The following is a 16,939-nucleotide window of genomic DNA, read 5'->3' as shown; positions in this document are numbered from 1 at the left end:
CAAAGAAATGACTCTTACTCCCTTTTTATTAGGTTGCCATCTAAAGTAATGTAGATATGACACTTACGTAGATGTTTGGCTTCATTTTGACTTAAAGTAATCAAGTGAGAGATCTTATACCTTCCTCCTAATTCAAGACTTAAAAAGATCCTATTTTTGTTCCTACATATTACATACCAATATTCTCTATATTATTATGGAATTAACAATCACTAGCAAATGTTGAATCGTAACTATCCCTCTTCTGCACATGGTTGCATTGATGAAGAGCAACTACAATACTTGCATTCAAGAAGTAAAAATGGAATGTAAAACCATACCACGAGTGATGCTGATTCCATATAGAATTAAGAGAGATGGATAGGAATTCAGTAAAGTAACGATCTTAAGAAAAAATTTCATATGAAATTATACTGCATAGTAGCAACGGAATTTTGCGGTTCTATAGGAGTACGGTGCAACCTCTTCCAAGAATATCATACGAATTTTTCCCTAGTATGTTAAGGCTAATCCTTAATTTTGGCATGATCCAAGTAACGATACGTAAACGTAATGCTATTTCATAAGTGTTTCTACTCTTAGCAGTTAAGGATGTCTACCTTATTCATTCCTGTAAAGCGATATTCAAGCATGTCTGAGAATGTTTCTAGTTTCCTGTTGAGGTATTTGATAAAGATGTTAATATTAATAGTATTGTGATATACGCATCTTCATTTACCACCGAGCTATAGCCGGTTGGGCAGTTACATATTTACCACCGTGCTACGGCCAGTTGGGTAGTCATGCATATTCATTTACCACCGTGTTACGGCCGGTTGGGCAGTCATGCATCTTTATTTACCATTATGCTACGTCCGGTCGGGCAGTTGGGCAGTTACCACCGGTTGGGCAGTTATGTATTATTATTTACCACCAGTTGGGCAGTTATGCATTTACCACCGAGCTACGGCCGGTCGGGTAGTTACCACTAATCAGTTGGGCAGTCATGCATCATACGATATGGATAATAGTATTAATGAGAAGCATTGTATATATATGAGTATAATAAGTATGCATATACGGTGGCACTTCAGAGATTCAGGTTGATTCTTATATGTCTTTAATAAATGTTGACTTATTGTTATGTTTCAGTTCTGCCTTACATACTCAGTACATTATTCGTACTGATGTCCTTTTGTTGGGGACGCTGCATTCATGCCTGCAGGTATAGATAATCAGTTTGACGAGCCCTCATAGTAGACGAGATTGGAATTCAGCGAAGGATCGGTAAGACTCCACCTCATTCGAAGTGTAGCCGAGTCTATGAGTCATCGTGTCAGAGTTTTGCTAAAGACTTATGGGTAGGCCAGTACCTTGTCCCATTTGATGTCGCATAATCTTAGAGGCTTTGTAGATAGAGGTTCATTTTGTACAGTATGTCAGAGGCCTTGATGGCCCATATGTATTCATGTTTTAAGAATGATGGTTCATTGATACAACGCTTGCCCACTTATAGTTATACGTTACGAGTTTTGGCCATGTTGGCCCACGATAGTAGAAGAAAAAAAAGGTTACAGAGTGGTTCGCTCGGGCCAGTACGGCTCCGGGTGCCAGCCACGCCTCCCTAGGTTTGGGACGTGACAAGATAGGAGATATTATTAGATTTCTCTATGATGTTAAGTGTTCAAGCCATGAATGCATTGTGATATTGAGTCGGTTTGTGAGGTTAGGATTGTTAGAAACATGTTGTCCTTTTATTGAATAAAGATTTGAAGTATGGCATAAAGTAAAGGGAAATGTGTGTCGAAGACATATGATAAAGTTTAATTGTTGCTATCAACCATAGTCATAGGTATGGTGTGCTTCAGATGTGCTAAAAGAAAATAAAAGTGCTCTAGAAATTGGTGGTTGACTCGAGGACGAACAACATTTAAGTGTGGGGTGGTGATGTGATGCCAAAACTCTATACTTTTAGCACATTACTCGCCCTTTATTTCCTTGGTCTAATGATTTATTGTGCGATATTGAGCTAAATTGTGTTGTTTTATGTGTAGGAACATCGGAAGGAATCATCAAATAAAAATTGCACAAAAAAGGACAAAAATACAAGAAAAGAGCACAAAAGTATCAAGTATCCAAACCGTGCTACAGACCAGGCTTTGTAAGGTCTATAGCCAGGTTGACCGTGCTATAGACCAGGCTTCGCGAGGTCTATAGCCAGGTTGACCGCGCTATAGACCAGGCTTCACGAGGTCTATAGCCAGGTTGACCGCGCTATAGACCAGGCTTCGCGAGGTTTAGACAGCGCTACAGACCAGGTTTCACGAGGTCTATAGCATGGTAATTAAAAGTCGCGGGTTAAAAGATCCAAACCCGAATTTGGACCGGGGGATTGACATACATTCTCCCCAAATGAGTTATTCTAGGGTTGGACATGATTTTGGAGAATAAAAAGGCTACCAAACACAGGAGGGGCGTTTTTTAGGGTCAGACTCCACCAAGGATGACGTTTTTGGAGATGGGATTCGGCCTAAGGATGCAAGAAGGCGAATTCTTCTATGAGTTTTTCACTTCATACTTCCTATTTTCATTATTGGTTATGAATTCTAGTATTGTAGTTTTGCATACTATTATGAATAGCTAATTTATTATCTAGAGTTTTGATAGAACCTTTTGTAGGATAAATTCTTGTTATGTTTTTATATAATTGATCCGTTGGATTCCTCTACTTGTTCAACTACGTGTTTATTATTGTTGATTGAATGACCATCAATTAACTGTGCCTATTTAGTGTGTATATTGCTCGAGAGAGAGAGTACGCATTTAGGTAGTTGTTGAACAACATCACTCCTAATGTATGTGAGAGATCAATACAGAGGGTTTAAAGGTGGGATTAGAGATAACGAAACTTTGGTGCGATCGTAGTGATCAGTGAATTAATGCCAGCTAGCATAGTTCGAGAGAATATGTCTAGTAAATTAGGGTAGTTGCTCTAGAGAGAGAGCTACTACACCCAAAGTACTCACGATCATTAGAGAATACTTAGGCGAAATTATAGAAGGCATAGCGGGAAGGATTCCGACAATTGAGGAAATTATAACTCTAGACCTCCTTAGGCTTGTCTCCAATTTCATCATTGTTAGTTGATAATTTTACTACTTTATAATATTTGTTAGTTAATTAGTAGAAATAAAAATCAAATCTTTATAACTAGGAAATTGTTTGGACTTGTGTTTCTTAGCAATATTGAACAACTGTAGCTAAGCCTTAGTTCTCTGTGGGATTCGACTCCGGACTTGTAAACCGGATTATATTTGCAACGACCGCTTAGTCATTTTTATAAGGCATAGTTGGGCGTGATCAGGTGTTATAGCTCTCTCTTGAGAAACTATCATAATTTACTAGACATATTCTCTCAAACTACGCTAGCTGGTACTAATTCATCGCCCACTACGATCGTACCAAGGTTTCGTTATCTCTAATCTCGCTTTTAAACCACCCGTATTGATATCTCACATATGTTAGGAGTGGTGTTGTTCGACAACTACCTAAATGTGTACTCTCTCTCGAGCAATATACACACTAAATAGGCAGAGTCAATTGAGAGCTCTTCAATCAACAACGACGAAAATATAGTTGAACAAGTAGAAAAAGATCAACGGCAAATTTATATTAAACGTAGTGAAAAATCATCCTTTAATAGGTTCCATCAAACCGTAGATGAGAGAGTTTAACTACTCATAAATGTATAAACAATCATCATGATGTTCAAAGACATTAAACTACAAAGTAAAGAGATAAACGGAGGGAAACTCGATTGATTTTTGCTGCACAGTGCTCTGTAGCCTTTTTCTTCTCCAAAAATAGTGTCCAACCCTTTCTCAACTCGTTTGGGGAGTATTTATATGTTAGAGTCGAAATCGCTCAGTCCAAATCCGAGTTGGAGTCTTTTAACCCGCAACTTTTAATCACCGGACTATAGACCTAGCGAGGCCAGGCTTATAGCGTGGTCGGTCTGGCTACAGAGCCGGCTACGCCTGGCCTATAGCACGGTCAAACTGGATATACTTGGTCTGTAGCACGGTAAAGCAGGCTATAGAGCTGTCTATGCTTGGCCTGTAGCACGGCTTGGGTACTTGGTGATTTTGTTCTCTTTTCTTGCATTTTTGTCCTCTTTTTATTCGACTCTTTCTTACGATGCCCCTACACATAAAGCAACACAATTTAGCTCAAATGTCGCACAATTAATCCCTAAACCAACAAAATATAGGGCGAGTAATGTACTAAAAGTATAGCATTTTGGCCGAACATTACCACCTCACATTTAAATGTTGCTCGTCGTCGAGTCAAGCACCAATTCACATTAACCTAGAGTACTTTATTTTCTTTTAGCACATCCGAAACACACCATATTTATGACTATGGTTGATAGCAACAATTAGACTTTAGCATATGCCTTCAACACACACTTCCCTTTACTTGATGCCATACTTCAAAAATTTAATCTGCACAAGGCAACATGTTTATAACAATCCTAGCATCACAAACCAACTCAGTATCACAATGCATCCATGGCTTGAACACTTAACATCACAAAGACATCTAATAACTTCACCTATCCCTTGCGAAATCACGTTCCCTTACAACAAGAACAAAAGAGTAAGTTGAATCTACACATTCGAATCAAATGCTCAAATATATTTTAAGGACTCACATATATCAATGAAATTCCTCGCTCTCACAAATAAATTACATGCATGCACAAAGTACCATAAGCTTTCCCATTATGTAAACCTCTACTAATGTAGGCTTGCTCAATCTAAAATCAATTAAGACTTTTTCGTGATTGTAATGTGGGCTAAGGACGGGTAGGATAATGTAATACCCCGAAAAATTGCAAAGTACTTAAGTGTAAGGCCTGGTGAAATTTGCAAAGAAAATAATGTTTCATGGTGCCGGACTAGGCTTACGTGTTTGAGGCGCGGCTCAAACTTTTTGGGTTGAACAATGCACAGGAAAGTAAAAGAAATTTTTTGCCGGAAAAGTGTGTTTATGCGGTCCATTATGCGACCGCATAATCACTCTGCAGGCCGCATAATGGCCGCATAAGTGAGCAGGAGAGGGCTATTCTGGAAGCAGCTATGCGGTTGACTATGCGACCGCATAACTGTTATGCGGTGCATTATGCTACCGCATAACAGTTATGCGGACCGCATAGTGACCGTATACACAAGCAGTTCTTTTGGCTATTTTGTAACCAATTATGCAGTCCGCATAACCATTATGCGGTCGCATATGCGACCGCAGAACCTGTTCTGGAGCTTCATTTTTGGGTTTTTAAAACCCGACCCTATTTCGTTAAATACACTCTCTGGGTCATTTTTGAGCTATTATCTGATATTTTAGAGTGAGAGAGGGTGCCCTAGAGTGATAAGGTGTTCTCCAATAATTGTTCTTCAATTCTTGCCCAAGTTTTGGAAGATTGAGAAGGGAAACTCACTAGGTCTTCATCCTAGAGGTAAGATTCTACGCCCTAACCCTCAATTTCGAATTTTGTGTAGGAATGGATAATAAGCAAGATAATTTCTAGGCAAGAGGGTTGGTTATTTTACATGCATGTGTTATCAAGGGGTATAGAAAGATTGTTGAGCTAAAAATGGTAAAGGTTGGGTTGTGAGATGATGGAATCCTCCACAAAAGGATCTTGAAACCTTAATGCACATCTAGTGTGTGATAAAATGCTCAAATGAGCTAGAACCATGATCATCTTCCTAATTTTGGTTTAATTTGTTATATTTCTAAAATAGATTGAAGTTGCTAAGAATTTCGGAATATTTAGAGTGTAAGGAAGCTCAAGTGAGGCATGTTGGCAAAACTCTTCTTTAAGAGTTGGAATTCTCATTATCCTTGTGAGTTTCGAGATGTTGATTATAAATCGAGTATTCCGATAAGTTTTGTGATGAAGATATATGTTCAATTCGTATTTCAAATGCTCTTATCATATTGCATTATAAATTGAGGATGTGTCCCAAACTATGGATTACGTATCCACATGTTATAATTTCTAGTCGTGATTTATGTGAAAGGTATTATGCCAAGTTGTGTAGAGATTGTGATTGTGATACACCTCCACCCGCATACATTGGGATGAGGCGGCATGACCGCTTTGTGTGGGGATTATGGTATAGAGATTATGATTATGATACACCTCCACCCGCATATATATTGGGGTGAGGCGGCATGACCGCTTTGTGTAGGGATTATGATATTGTGGAACTACACCTCCACCCGCTTACATTGGGGGTAAGGCGGTACGACCGCTTTGTGTATAGTTTTGGTATTGTTGTGGCACCACCACCCGCATACATTGGGGTGAGGCGGCATAGCCGCTTTGTGTAAGTTCTTAGTACTGTGGTTATATATCCACCCGCCTACATTGGGGTGAGGCGGCAGGGCCGCTTGATTAGAGTTGTGGTATTGTACGTATACCTCCACCTGCATACATCGGGTGAGGCGGCGGGGCCTCTTTGTGTGAAGATGGTTACATGGGATCTCATCTTAAATCCTATAAATATTGTTGATAGCTTTTAATAAGCTTGCTATGGTTGAGACAGTTATCTATATTATTCTATTGCCGCACTGATTCATCATAATTACCTTGTATTTCCAAATTCTTAAATTGGTGTTTAGTTTTCATACTAGTACTATTCGACGGTACTAACGTCCCTTTTGCCGAAGGCGCTGCATCTTTAAATGGATGCAGGTTGTTCCACAGCAGGAGATATTGATCAGTGATAACAGTACACCTTCTTCCCAGCTGACTTGGTAAGCCCCACTTCATCCCGAGGTCATGTATCTTTTGATCTTTATGTATTATGGTTGAGGTATAGCCGGGGCCTTGTTGCCGGCATTATCATTGTACTCTTCTTTATCTATAGAGGCTCCGTAGACATAGTGTGGGTTATGTATTGGTGCTAGGGAAAGACAAACTATGTTATGTTGTGGATGTATTACTTGTCCATTTGAGACTTTAAAAATGATGAAACAATTGGAAATGAATTGATAATTGCAGACATGACCACTTTATTGTTTAATTAAGGAAAATATATATTCTCTTTATTCATGAATGAGTTTGGGTAGAAGGAATCTAACATGCTTTCTTGGTCGGGTTTACTCGGTTGAGCGCCGGTCGCGCTCCTCAGTTTTGGGGCGTGACAGATCAATTTAAGAATATTGACTAACCCTGCTAAGCATTTTAACACATCTCAAAATTAACTTTAACCGTATTTTTCTTCAACATAATTTTGATTTCACAAACAATATCACCACCAAAAATATTTCTTCTTTCTTTAAGCACTACTTTAATTCATACCCACTAGCAAGGACAAGATATTTTTATTTTCTTTTGCTACACATTTTTTTTCTTTTCAGCAATACTTTTTTTTCTTTTTTTTTCTACCATTCCTGCTAATGGTGTATTCCTTACAATACAGGTGCACCTTTCTTTCCTTCATTGGTTCCACTCAAAAGCCACCCAAGTTCCCTCTCTACTTCTTTTAACACTTATTTTACAATTAAAGTGCTTTAAGAGGTAAAATGATCAAAACAATGACAATTAAGAACAAAGGAGTATAGGCTTGTAATGTGGTTGCCAAATAAAAGTTTATACTCTCAAAAGGGTTGACTAAGGATAATTTTTATTTATGGTACGCATTAAGCTCAAAAATATCAAAGAAAGCCTAAAATTATTTTTCAAATCGAGCAAAACCTAAAATTTTGCTTCAACTCACATGCCGCAAGTTCTAGACTCTAATGCAATGACACGAATTATACAATTCCTCACCACATGTGGCACACGACTCACTAAGGATGATTCTATTCCGATTCTCAAATAATTGCAAGTATTTACGGAGCCACAAAATATTAAGCATCAAGCACAAAGTGACACAAGCTAAGAAAACGAGATATAGGTGTCAATAAACATGTTATCTACACAAGAAGGCATCATAAGCATTTTGAAACCATAGGGAAGATACTACACATGCTAGAGCCTAAATATGCTACTATCAAACTAGTCAAAGATGCCTAGCAAATCTCACTTTCCCATCCTTTTATTCCCTAAATCCTACTCTACTCTAAAGAAAAAAAAACTACTACCCGGTTCAACTACATCTCGTGAAAAAGAACCGAGGCACAAAGAAAAACCATAGGGGATTATTACTACCTAAAAAAATAAAAAGAAATAATTTTGAATTCTTTTATTTTTTTTTGTTAGACTTTAGTCCCTCAAGAAAAATGCCTAGGAGATCCATCGTTGGGAAAAGTTCAATCATTTCTAATCCTATATATATATATATATATATATATATATATATATATATATATATATTCTTTTCTTTTCTGTATATTTTTTTAAGGAGATTAACTACTAAAGCAATCCTAAAAACTAAAGATTAAAGATAGAATACTATACTATTTTTTTGTATGCTAAAATAGAAAAGACGTAGCTAAAAATAATAAAATAAAATAAAACAAGAAATAATTAGTTTATCTAATATTTTCAGGTCACAGAGAATATATAACCTCCCACCCCACACTTAATTCATGCAATGTCCTCAGTGCATATATAAATCCATAAAAAAACAAGTAAGGTGGTAGGAAAAACTCCTTGATCAGTCATCATCATTACCTTCATCGTCGAAGGCCCTATCTGCAACTGTCCACTCTTCATCCTCTGCTCCTTCATTAGCCTCCTCCTCCTCGGACTGCTCTGGCTCGGCCTCGGAACACTCCGGCGTGTTGACATCCTCATCCTCTGGGAGTCCCTGGCCATCGCCAAGCCCAACCTGATGTTGGGCATGAGCATTGAGCGGAAAACACTCCTCCAAGATGGCCCTCTCCTCCGTAGTGGCCGGCCTCCCTCCAATCCTAAGCTGCAAGTCCATCATCCCATATAAATGAGCCATAAAGCTGTCATCTCGAGCATTGCGCTCAACACCTGTCAGTGAGGACATAAAACTCTCCTCCTTTGCCCGGATGTTGGTGATGTCCGTCAATCGGAGGGGTGGTGGAATGACTACATCAAAATCTCGCTCCTCCTCCACATCTTCTTTTCTCAGGTACTGAGTCAGCATGTTACCGAAGGACAATCTATCAAATCTCTTGCTTGTTTTCACCTGCGCCATCTAGTAGCGTATCAACTGGCCCACATTCACCTTCTGGCCAGTCATTAGGAAGTATAACATGCAGACCCTTTCACGACTAGTCAGAGTCTCATGGTTGCATGGTAGTAGCTGCGCGTTGATCAATTTCAACCACACCTGAGCTTTCGGCTTCATTTTTATGTTTGGAAATTTCCTATGACGTTGGGTCTTCTTGTTACGGACACAATCAACCAAAGAATTAACACCACAGAGAGTATGTCTGAGCGCCAGATATGTTAGACGTGCAATGAAGTTATCCACGGGCTCCTGGGGAACATCTGGAGCTCCCATGTAATTGCATATTGCTGATGCAGAAAAATCAATCAACCTCCCCCGAATAGGCACTAGCTGCTCAGGATCATTCAGATCATAATCGGCGTAAAATACACGGACAAGGTTGACATTGATATCCCCAGTATTTTCAAACACGTAGCTCAATCCAAGATCACGAATACCCTTCCAAATTGATTGATACTTAGCTTTTAGACGGCACTTATGAACAACTGACTCAGAGTGTATAAGTCTCGGCCGACAAAGCTTATACCAGTCCTTGGCAGACAGGGGTATACTCTTAAGTCCAAATTCTTGTTGTCCTGCAGGCTGTGGGCGTATGGCTGCTATAGCTGCAACTGCTTGCAACCCCTCAACCTTACTTGAAGTGGCCTCCCCTCTTTTCCTTTTTTTCGGTGGAGGTGCGGAGGAAGCCTTGGCTTTGGTAGGAGCAGTGTCCTTGCCCTTTCCTTTACCGTTATCCTTCTTAGGGGGCATATTTTTGCCTACACAAGTAGAGATTAGTCAGCCTTAAAGACATTGGATCAATTCAAAACATGGTCTTACGACCCCACACATAATAGTTCATCATATGATGTTCACAATTTTGATGCTACTCAAACTTCACCTCGTTATTTTTGCATGAGAATCAATCAATGGCACACTGATGTCTATTACAATCACGATGCATATAACTACTATCTCGGCTCCGGTGAGCCACCCCACACTTAAGAGTTTAAGGGGTTCATGAAGACATAGCACCGGTATTACAATCCCAGAGACTCGGGCTCCAATGGGGACAAAGAATGCCTTTGAGGCATTTTGACAAACACTTAGCGTGCACTAGTGCCATGGAAGTGCTTGGAGGAATGAGGGGTTGCCTCACCCTCCCAAATCGGCTTGAGAATTTCGTGTTACCACCCTTGTAAACAATGACAGTACCATTCCTTTAGGGTTTATGGGGTTAGGACAAACAAGCACCTTGTTACTATGAATAACATACCCAAAAGTTATCCAATTTCATTACCTTACCCAATTCGAAATTTGACAAAGAAAAGAGTTAGAAATCATACCTTAGATGCTTGGGGGGGGGGGGTTGCTCTTCAATTGATATTGCTATTGAGTGAATGAGTGGAAGAATGTATGGATTTAATAGAGTTCTTGTGAGTGAGAGAGGGAGAGGAGGGCTGGCTGTGGGTTTTTGGAGAGGGAAAAAGGAATACGTGTGTGTGTTAGTGTGTAGGGAAGTGTATTTAGGGAGGGTTGGGCGTGTGTTACACGGCGGGTAGTTGTTTAATTAAGGGTAGGTGTTTTAGGAAAAGGAAATAAGAAGAGAAGAGAAGAAATTTAAATATATATATATATATATATATATATATATATATATATATATATATATATATATATATATATATATATATATATATATATATATATATATATATAAACTTACCCCTTTTATACTAAATCAAGGTGGATCTCACTACAGGCCAGGTGACGCGAGGTGGGAAGCGAGCCAGAGATTGGGCGATGCGAGGGATACAACCCAGTCCATTGCGCTACAGACTTTGCGGCGCGAGGTAGGCAGCGAGGTCCAGGACGCTTTAGAGCGCACGATGCCTGCTATTTCACGTGATTTTTGCCTCGCTTGGCGAGGTACGGAGCGTGCTCAGGTAGTTTTCATTCAATTTTGTGAACTACTCCAAGCGTTATGACCTCCCAAAGTGCTCCAATGCCTGTTCAAACACCAAGATTTAACTTAAAGAACTTGTTAGTGCCTAAAAACAAAAACAAAATTCTAGTTAAGCTAAAATAAGCTACGAATTGGGTTTCCTCCTAACGAGCGCATTAGTTAACTTCACGGCATGACGAATACAAAATTACAATGGGCTGCATCCCACGAAGTGTTTGATTTAAGATCGCAGCACGACGCAGGCAATCGAACTCAAGGTTCACTCAACATTTGAGGCTCTTTCAAATGAATCACCAATACAACCTTTTCCTCATCCATGCTAAGGTAATGTTTCAAACTTTGTCCATTGACTCTAAACCTGTTCGTTCCATCCCCGAATTCAATTTCTACAGCTCCACTTGAGAATACTTGCACTCCTCTAAATTGTCCCGACCATCTAGACTTCAGCTTACCCGGAAATAATTTCAATCTTGAATTATACATCAACATGACATATCCGGGTTTAAAAATTCTCTCTTGAATATGCTTATCGTGCATCATCTTCATCCTTTCTTTGTACAGCTTGGTGCTCTAAAAAGCATGGTAACGGAACTCATTAAGTTCATGACGCTCTGTGACTCTACTCGTACCAGCGGCCTCCATGTCAAGATTTAATTTCCTTAATGCCCAAAAAGCTCTATGCTCTAACTCCACGGGTAAGTGACATTCCTTTCCAAACACCAATTTGTACGGTGGCACACCAATCCGAGTTTTGAATGCAGTGCGGAAGGCCCATAGTGCATCATCCAATTTTTTCGCCCGATCAATCCGAGTAGCATTTACAGTTTTGGTCAACAAACTCTTGATTTCTCTGTTTGACACCTCCACTTGCCCACTTGTTTGTGGGTGATATGGAGTGGCAGACTTATGGTGAACACCATATTTCTCCAACACCTTTGCAAAGGATCGGTTGCAGTGGGTACCTCCATCACTGATGATCTTTCTTGGAGTGCCAAATCGGGTGAAGATATTTTTTCTTAGAAAACTAATAACTCCCTTTGCATAATTTATTGGGAGTGCCACGACTTTTATCCATTTTGAGACATAGTCCACAACTACCAGTATGTACTTGTTGCCATATGAGCTGACAAATGGTCCCTTAAAATCGATTCCCTATACATCAAATACTCTCACCTCTTGAATTGGGCTCATGGGCATCTCATGTCGACAGGTAAAAAACCCCATCCGTTGGCACACATCACAGCCCTTTACTCAAAAGAGTGCATCTTTAAACAACGTCAGCCAATTAAAGCCCGACTCAAACACTTTAGAAGCTGTCCTTACTCCTCCAAAATGGCCTCCATAAGGTGAGGCATGACATGCCTGCAAAACAGAAGCTTGATCTATCTCGGGAATAAATCTCCGAATCATGTTATCAATACAAATCCTAAACAAATATGGTTCATCTTAGAAATACATGCGACAATCATGAAAGAACCTTTTCTTATGCATAGAGGACAAGTCATAGGGAACAATATCGCTCACCAGGTAGTTTGCAATATTGGCATCCCGTGGCGCTACCTCAAGGCTCATGGCTAAAAGTTGTTCATCTGGGAAAGTCTCCATGATCTCCCTCACCTCAACCCTCTTTTCAACTCTTTCAAGCCTGGACAAGTGATCAACAACTAGGTTTTCCGTTCCCTTTAGGTCACAGATTTCCAAGTCGAACTCTTGCAGTAGTAGCACCCATCGAATCAGGCGCGACTTTGACCCCTTCTTCTCAATTAGGTACCTGAGAGCAACATGATTAGTATAAAAAATTAACTTCGAGCCAATCAAGTATGACCTGAATTTGTCAAATGCGAACACCACTGCTAACATCTCTTTCTCGATCACTGTGTAGTTCAGTTGGATACCACTGAAGGTTCTACTTGCATAGTAGATTGGATGCATGACTTTATTCTTTCTCTGCCCAAGAACTGCTCCCACAGCATAGTCATTTGCATCACACATCAGCTCAAAAGGTTGTTCCCAGTCAAGTGCCACTATGATTGGTGCAGTCACCAGCCTCTTCTTCAACTCCTCAAAAGCTACCCTACAGTCATCAGAAAACACAAAGGGGTGATATTTTTCAAGCAATTTACATAAAGGTTTAGCAATTTTAGAAAAATCTTTTATAAATCGCCTGTAGAAGCCGACATGACCAAGGAAACTTCTTATGGCCTTGACGGAAGTGGGTGGAGGTAACTTCTCAATTACATCAACCTTATCACAGTCCATATCAATGCCCTTACTTGACACTAGGTGTCCCAATACTATACCTTCATGTACCATAAAATGACACTTTTCCCAGTTTAGTACCAGATTAGTCTCCATACACCTCTTCAATACTCTTTTCAAGTTCATAAGGCAATCATCGAATGAGTTCCCCACCACTAAGAATCATCTATGAAAACCTCCATTATGTCCTCTACATTATTTGTGAAGATGGCCATTATGCATATTTAGAATGTGGCGGGCGCATTGCATATGCCAAACGACATTCTCCGAAAGGCATAGATGCCATACGGACAGGTGAACGACATTTTCTGTCTATCCTCCGGGGAAATAGAGATCTGGTTATACCCTGAGTATATATCCAAGAAGCAAAAATGGGACCTCCCGCCAGACTATCTAACATCTGATCAATAAATGGTAGCGGAAAATGGTCTTTTCGGGTGGTCTTCAACCTTCTGTAATCCATAAAGATTCGCCATCCCGTGACTGTTCTTGTTGAGATCAACTCATTATTCTCCTTTTGCACTACAATCATTCCACCCTTCTTTGGTACACATTGAACTAAGTTGACCCAGTTGCTGTCAGATATGGGGAAGATGATTCCCGCATCTAACCACTTGATCACTTCTTTCTTCACCACTTCTTTCATGTTGGGGTTCAACCTTCTTTGATGTTATCCGAAAGGTTTGTGCCCATCTTCTAGTAGAATCTTATGCATATAAAATGTTGGGTTGATACCCTTTATGTCTGCAATGGTCCACCCAATTGTAGTCTTGCACTCCTTCAGAACCTGCAAAAGTTTTTCTACCTGCACATCTAACAAACCAGATGAGATAATAACAGGTAATGTCGAGCTAGGTCCCAAGAAAGTATACCTGAGGTGAGATGGTAACGTTTTTAGCTCCAACTGTGGTGGCTCTTCAATTGATGGATTAAATGGAGGGGTATTTCTTTCTTCCAAGTGTAAAGGCTCGAATTCGAGCTCTCATTTCTAGTACCCTTGTCCTTTAAGGGCCAAAACCCACTCAGCCAAGTCCTCACCATCTACCTCTTCTAAGTTCATGAGGCAGGCTGCTAGGGGATCTTTTGCGTTCAGTGCCTCATCTTCCTCCTCCAGAATCATATCTACGGCTTCAATTAGAGATCAATTAGCAAACTCACTGGGTTACCGCATAGACTTCTGCACATTGAACATTATTTCTTTATTGTTTAGTCTCATCTTTAGCTCTCTAGTTTCACAATCAATCAGGGCTCTCCCTGTGGCCAAGAATGGCCTTCCCAAAATTATGAGAATCTCTACATCAACATGGCATTCCAGAATGACAAAATCTGCTAGAAACACAAACTTACCAACTTGCACAAGTACATCATCAAGTATACCTGATGGTCTTTTCACCGTTTGGTCGGCTAGCTGTAGTAACATGGATGTGTGTCTTGCTCTTCCAATGCCTAACCTTTTATAGATTAACAAGGGCATAAAGTTTATGCTCACCCCCAAATCACACAATGCTTTAGCAAAAGCATAGCTGCCTATTGTGCACGGGATCGTGAAACTCCCTGGATCGGATAGATTCTCAGCTATGGGTCTCGTCATGATAACACTACAAGTTTGAGCCAGTGTAACAGTTTCCAAGTCTTGAAAGTTGAACTTACGAGACATCAAGTCCTTCATCATTTTTGCATAATCGGGAATCTCCCTTAAGGCATCAATCAATGGGATATTCACCTGAATCTGCTTCAACATCTCCATGAATTTCTTATATTGCTCATCCTTATGATATTCGCTGACCTCCACGGAAAGGGTGCTGGAGGTCGCTTCTTTCCTGTGGCTTGAGTTAGATCCTGCTCAGACACTTTTTCTAATGCCTTCTCTTGAACTTTCTTAGTCTCATTCGCAAACTCTTTTTCCTTGTTTATTTCCTCCTGGACTAGCTGCACTCTTACTTCTGTTAGCTCAGTTGATTAATCTACCTCAATTGGCACTGACACAAGTATTTCAATTGATCGGCTCTCGCGAGCGATTTCTTGCTCTAAATCAAGATCTCTACCATTTCTTAGACTCATAACCATTAGCTGCTTTGGGCCATGCTCTTTCGGGTTAACATGTATATCCGCAGGTAAATTCCCTTGAGGACGATTGCTAAGAGCCATGGATATTTTCCCTAGTTGAATCTCAATGCCCTTGATAGATGAGTCATGTGATGCTACCTTTTCTTGCATCTGGTGTGCCTTTTCTTGCATCTGGTGGACCTTTTCTTCCATTTTCCCGCTAGACCCAATGAGTTGTTGCAGCATTCCTTTAATTTCAAACAACCCATCATCTTGTCGCACTATCTGTTGCTGTGAGGTTGTTGATAAACTAACTACTGATTCTGCTGATTGTACCATTGTTGCCTTTGATAAGGCACAGCCTGACCCTGTGGTTGTGCAGCTCTAGGATGATTATTATTATTATTATACTACTCCTGTGTTGGCCTATATTGTTGATTCTGCTGTCCCCAAGTCTGACCACCTTGCTTCTGACCTCCATAGTTGCCCACATAGTTCATATTCTCTTGATAATTCTGATTGTCACTTTCACCACTCCATGAGCACACATATGATTGATTAATGCATGGGGTGCATAATCTTCCATATGTTGTGTCCACTATGTGCACCTGTTTTTGGCCCGACTCATCAATCTTTTTAGTGAGGACACTCATTTGCTTCATTAGAGTGGCCATATTCTCAGCTATAAAGGTATTTGGGTCTAGAGCTACTGAGTGACCTACAGGAGTGATTGTAGAGTCTCTTGTCATCCATCCTGTGTTTTGAGCCATTTTATCAAGTAAGACCTTACACTCTCTGTTTGATTTGCTAAAAAATGCTCCACTTGTTGAAGCATCAACATTGGACTTCAAGCTGTCTGCCAATCCCATGTAGAACCTTTGCCCCAACATCTGATCAGGAATGCCATGGTGTGGACACTTGACCAACATCCCCTTGAACCTCTCCCACATTTCTTGCAGTGTTTCAGCTAGTTTCTGCCCGAAGCTCAATATCTCATCAACTTGCTTGGAAAATCTTATTGGGTGGGTATAATTTATTCAAAAACCTCTTGACTAATTCCTCCTAAGTAGTGATGGAGTTTATGGGGAGTGAATTGAGCCAAGTTTGAGCCTCGCCCGTCACTGAGAATGGAAACAAGAACAGTCTTATTGCTTCCGCTGTCACATTCGGTTGCCTTTGCGTGACACAAATCGATAGGAAATGTTTCAGATGCTGTTGTGGATCTTCAATATAAGACCCCGGGAACAGTCCCCTGTTCTGCAACAAATGTAGCATGTTGTTTGTAATTTGAAATGATTTTTCTTGTATCAGAGAAACTGCAGTTGCGGTTGCTAGGTTTTCAGCGGCGGGTTGTGCCTAATCATACAAGGCTGATTCTGGCACAGGAGGTGCCACACCCTGATTGTTCGGGTCATTCACATTGTTTCTGTTGTTTGGGTTGTCTATTACGTCACCCATGTCAAGGTCGATTCGTTCTGTTGAGTTTTAT

General features: G+C 40.2%; 1 protein-coding gene and 1 non-coding gene across 2 annotated transcripts; one reads left to right on the top strand and one right to left on the bottom strand.

The window, feature by feature from the left end:
• Window positions 1–14,566: 14,566 nt before the first annotated feature.
• On the bottom strand, window positions 14,567–15,151 carry LOC142173663 (uncharacterized). The gene has a single exon (XM_075239278.1). The coding sequence runs from the start codon at window positions 15,149–15,151 to the stop codon at window positions 14,567–14,569; it is 585 nt and encodes a 194-aa protein (XP_075095379.1).
• A 1,199-nt stretch (window positions 15,152–16,350) lies between these two features.
• Window positions 16,351–16,457, top strand: LOC142173982 (small nucleolar RNA R71). Its single transcript, XR_012703346.1, has one exon. It is a non-coding gene; the product is annotated as a small nucleolar RNA R71 (small nucleolar RNA).
• The last annotated feature ends 482 nt before the right edge of the window (window positions 16,458–16,939 follow it).

The sequence above is a fragment of the Nicotiana tabacum genome, chromosome 19 (genome assembly GCF_000715075.1).
Source record: "Nicotiana tabacum cultivar K326 chromosome 19, ASM71507v2, whole genome shotgun sequence".
Classification (NCBI taxonomy): Eukaryota; Viridiplantae; Streptophyta; class Magnoliopsida; order Solanales; family Solanaceae; genus Nicotiana; species Nicotiana tabacum.
Note: the sequence above shows the minus strand (reverse complement) of the source record. Positions and strands in the feature narration are given on the sequence as shown.